This window comes from Amphimedon queenslandica, unplaced genomic scaffold (genome assembly GCF_000090795.2).
Source record: "Amphimedon queenslandica unplaced genomic scaffold, v1.1 AMPQUscaffold_10618, whole genome shotgun sequence".
NCBI classification, from domain to species: Eukaryota; Metazoa; Porifera; class Demospongiae; order Haplosclerida; family Niphatidae; genus Amphimedon; species Amphimedon queenslandica.
This window is the reverse complement of record NW_003549126.1, coordinates 1-2,927: the sequence shown is the minus strand read 5'-3', so window position 1 is coordinate 2,927 and position 2,927 is coordinate 1. Positions and strand designations below refer to the sequence as shown.

Sequence of the window (2,927 nt, the reverse complement as noted above, 5' to 3'; positions counted from 1 at the left end):
TTGGGTGTACCTTAAGGCCACTATTATTTGCGAGTACTAATTTTTGTGATTTGTTAATGGTACTGATTTAGCGAGTACTAATTTTTGCGATTTTGCTCTTTTTTCGCAATTAATAACTGTTAATAAACCTAAATTATTAATAAATGCGAGTACTAATTTTTGCGATTTTAAAGCTACTCGCAAAAAAACGCAAAAATTAGTACTCGCAAATAATAGTGGCCTTAAGGTATGTTGTACATGCAAGTTTAGAATAGTAATTATTTTTGAGAGAGGAGTTAAGCATTGTATTATAATGACACATGTCTTTAATGTAAAGTGCTTTGTTCTCTTGTTTGACATGTACCTGTAACATGTATGTATTCAAGCACACAAACTCCCAAAGCCTTTATTGTTATATTTTATTTTACTTTTCTCTCTTTGACATTAAATCTACAGTACTTGCACAGAATTTACTTATCTCTCTTCCCCCCCCCCTCTCTCTCTCCAGGATTCACAGCTGACCTAAGGTCCAACACTGGTGGTCAGGCCTTCCCTCAGTGTGTGTTTGATCATTGGCAGATCCTCCCTGGTGACCCTCATGATCCCACCACTAAACCTGGTATTGTTGTGACTGAGACAAGGAAGAGAAAGGCTCTCTCTGAGGGTATCCCTGGCCTTGATAAATATTTTGACAAATTGTAAAGCGAATGACGGAAATAAATTTTGACAGGATGGTTTAAAGAACAATGATATTGAAGTGCTTTTATTGCATTAATGATAAGTATTATTATTATTATTATTATTATTATTATTGTGTACATACAAATAAATTAGGAAAAGTTTGCTATTATTATTATTAATATTATTCCTTGTTTTTGCTATTGTACCTTTAATTTATTATCATTATTTATTACCAATTACCTTTTAAAATAGTAATTACCAGTCAAGACTACATTATTGTTTTTTATTGGTGGGTGGGTCATTGGGCGTGGTCTTATGGTTTCTAATCTAATTTGATAATTTCCCAATGAGTGTTCCCGAGGCGAGAAGAGTTTTAAGAAGAATAGGTACCTTTTATTTTCTCATTCATTCTCTCCATTTACTTTATTGATATTTCAGAGCTTGAGGCATACGCTTCAATAGTGAGCGCCTTTAGAGCGGAAGGTCCATTGACGCAGTTAGTCCGCCATATTTCGTCTTGTTTATTTTGATAATTATCTCTTTATAGTGAGAAGAAAGCTGCTCTTACTAAGCTCTGTCAGTTACTGAGGTAAGTACTACGTCAAAAATTGTTTTTATGTACATGTAGTTGGCAAGATACAATTGTATTGGTTTTTATCAAACCACAACTTAATAATAATATAATAGCTAGCCCCTCCCTTTCTCCACCCACAGTATATCTTCTGATCGTCATCATGCTGAAGTTAGAAGAGCAATCTGTGACGATCAGCTCTGCTACATTGCCGATTGGTGAGTTAAAACTCTTTTGATAATTTTTTTTAATTTATTGGGTTGCCCATAAATTTTTTAGTGTTACTGGAAATGAGAGTAAACGGTCGTGGCTGCCGGAAGGAAGGAGGACTGGAGGGAGGGGGAACCCACGTCTTGTTGCAAGGCACGTCCTTTCTTCGTCTCTTCAGGGTCAGGCTCTGGCAGCTGTCACGGCTTCAACTGTGAAATCAAATTTGAAAGCTGAAGGAGGAGGAGTAGATGAATCTGAGAAGAAACTACCTCCACAGGTTAGAGACACTCAAACTTTCTACTTATACACTGTACATGTACAGTAGGCACAAGTATGTGCATTAGAAAATGTAGTAATAGGGATAATTCTCTTCTATTCATTTTTGACGAAATTTGGCCAAAATCCCTCTACTATAGTACAGGGACTTTTGTCCGATTTTTGAGTAACTTTAAAACTCTTTGAAAAATTCAATTTTGATCAGAACCAGCTCAAACTTTCTACACAACATAAGAACATTTATATGCATGAGGAAAAATTATAAAAATGGAGAATTCTCTCCTTTTCATTTTTGACGAAATTTGGCCAAAATCCCTCTACTATAGTACAGGGACTTTTGTCCGATTTTTGAGTAACTTTAAAACTCTGTGAAAAATCCAATTTTGATCAGAACCAGCTCAAACTTTCTACACAACATAAGAACATGTATATGCATTAGGAAAAATAATAAAAATGGAGAAATCTCTCCTTTTCATTTTTGACAAAATTTGACTAAAATCCCTGTACTATATTTTGAGTAACTTTAAAATTCTGTAAAAAAATCCAATTTTGATCAGAATCAGCTCAAACTTTCTACACAACATAAGAACATTTATATACATCAGGAAAAATTATAAAAATGGATTATTCTCTCCTTTTCATTTTTGATGAAATTTTGCCATAAACATTATTATTATTATTATTTTCTAGGTTCAGTCAGCTATAAGAATGATAACAAGTCAGCATCAATCATCAGCATCTAATACCCGCACTCAAAAACCTTCTCCTCTTCCTCCTCCTCCTCCTCCTCCTCCTGTCTCTTTAAAATCAACTGGTTCCCAAACAGACGCTCTACCATCAATAAAACCGGACACTACCACTCCTCACACTACACCAGTACAGAGTGTTTCTATTGGTATACAGGTTGACCTCATTACAGTTGATAAAGTTGATGTGGGGACTCAGTATGAACTAATGGAAGATGTGATGGAGATTAAAGAAGAAGAAGATATACAGCAACCAAACATCGTTGAAGCTAACGAACCCTCCTCTCAATCGATTCTGGAACAAACTAACCAGTCACTGGCTGATAATGATGTTAGTGATCATACTGATAAACCAGTTGATTCAGGGATGATCGAATCAGTTCAGAAATCATTAGTCGAGATAAGTGAACCAGAATCAATGCAAGATGAGTCTTTGTTGGTGGTCGATTCTGAAATCAAAGAAA

At 35.2% G+C, this 2,927-nt stretch overlaps 2 protein-coding genes across 2 annotated transcripts in view; both read left to right on the top strand.

Moving 5' to 3' along the window:
- The window catches only part of LOC100632851 (elongation factor 2-like), a gene marked incomplete at its 5' end in the record, with an annotated part of 5,119 nt that extends 4,399 nt beyond the window's left edge, over nucleotides 1-720 (top strand). Inside the window, one exon of the mRNA XM_020005973.1 lies at nucleotides 340-720. Within this exon, the coding sequence (XP_019861532.1) occupies nucleotides 340-681 (342 nt within the window). The remainder of the gene's footprint in view (nucleotides 1-339) is intronic.
- Nucleotides 721-934: 214 nt separating this feature from the next.
- LOC105315369 (BRCA2-interacting transcriptional repressor EMSY-like) lies at nucleotides 935-2,920 on the top strand (the record flags this gene model as incomplete). Its single annotated transcript, XM_011409986.2, has 6 exons — nucleotides 935-1,046; nucleotides 1,099-1,156; nucleotides 1,208-1,249; nucleotides 1,375-1,449; nucleotides 1,511-1,718; nucleotides 2,408-2,920. Coding segments are annotated over exons 1-6 (936 nt in total), but the record flags the coding sequence as incomplete, so codon positions are not given.
- Between the last annotated feature and the right edge of the window lie 7 nt (nucleotides 2,921-2,927).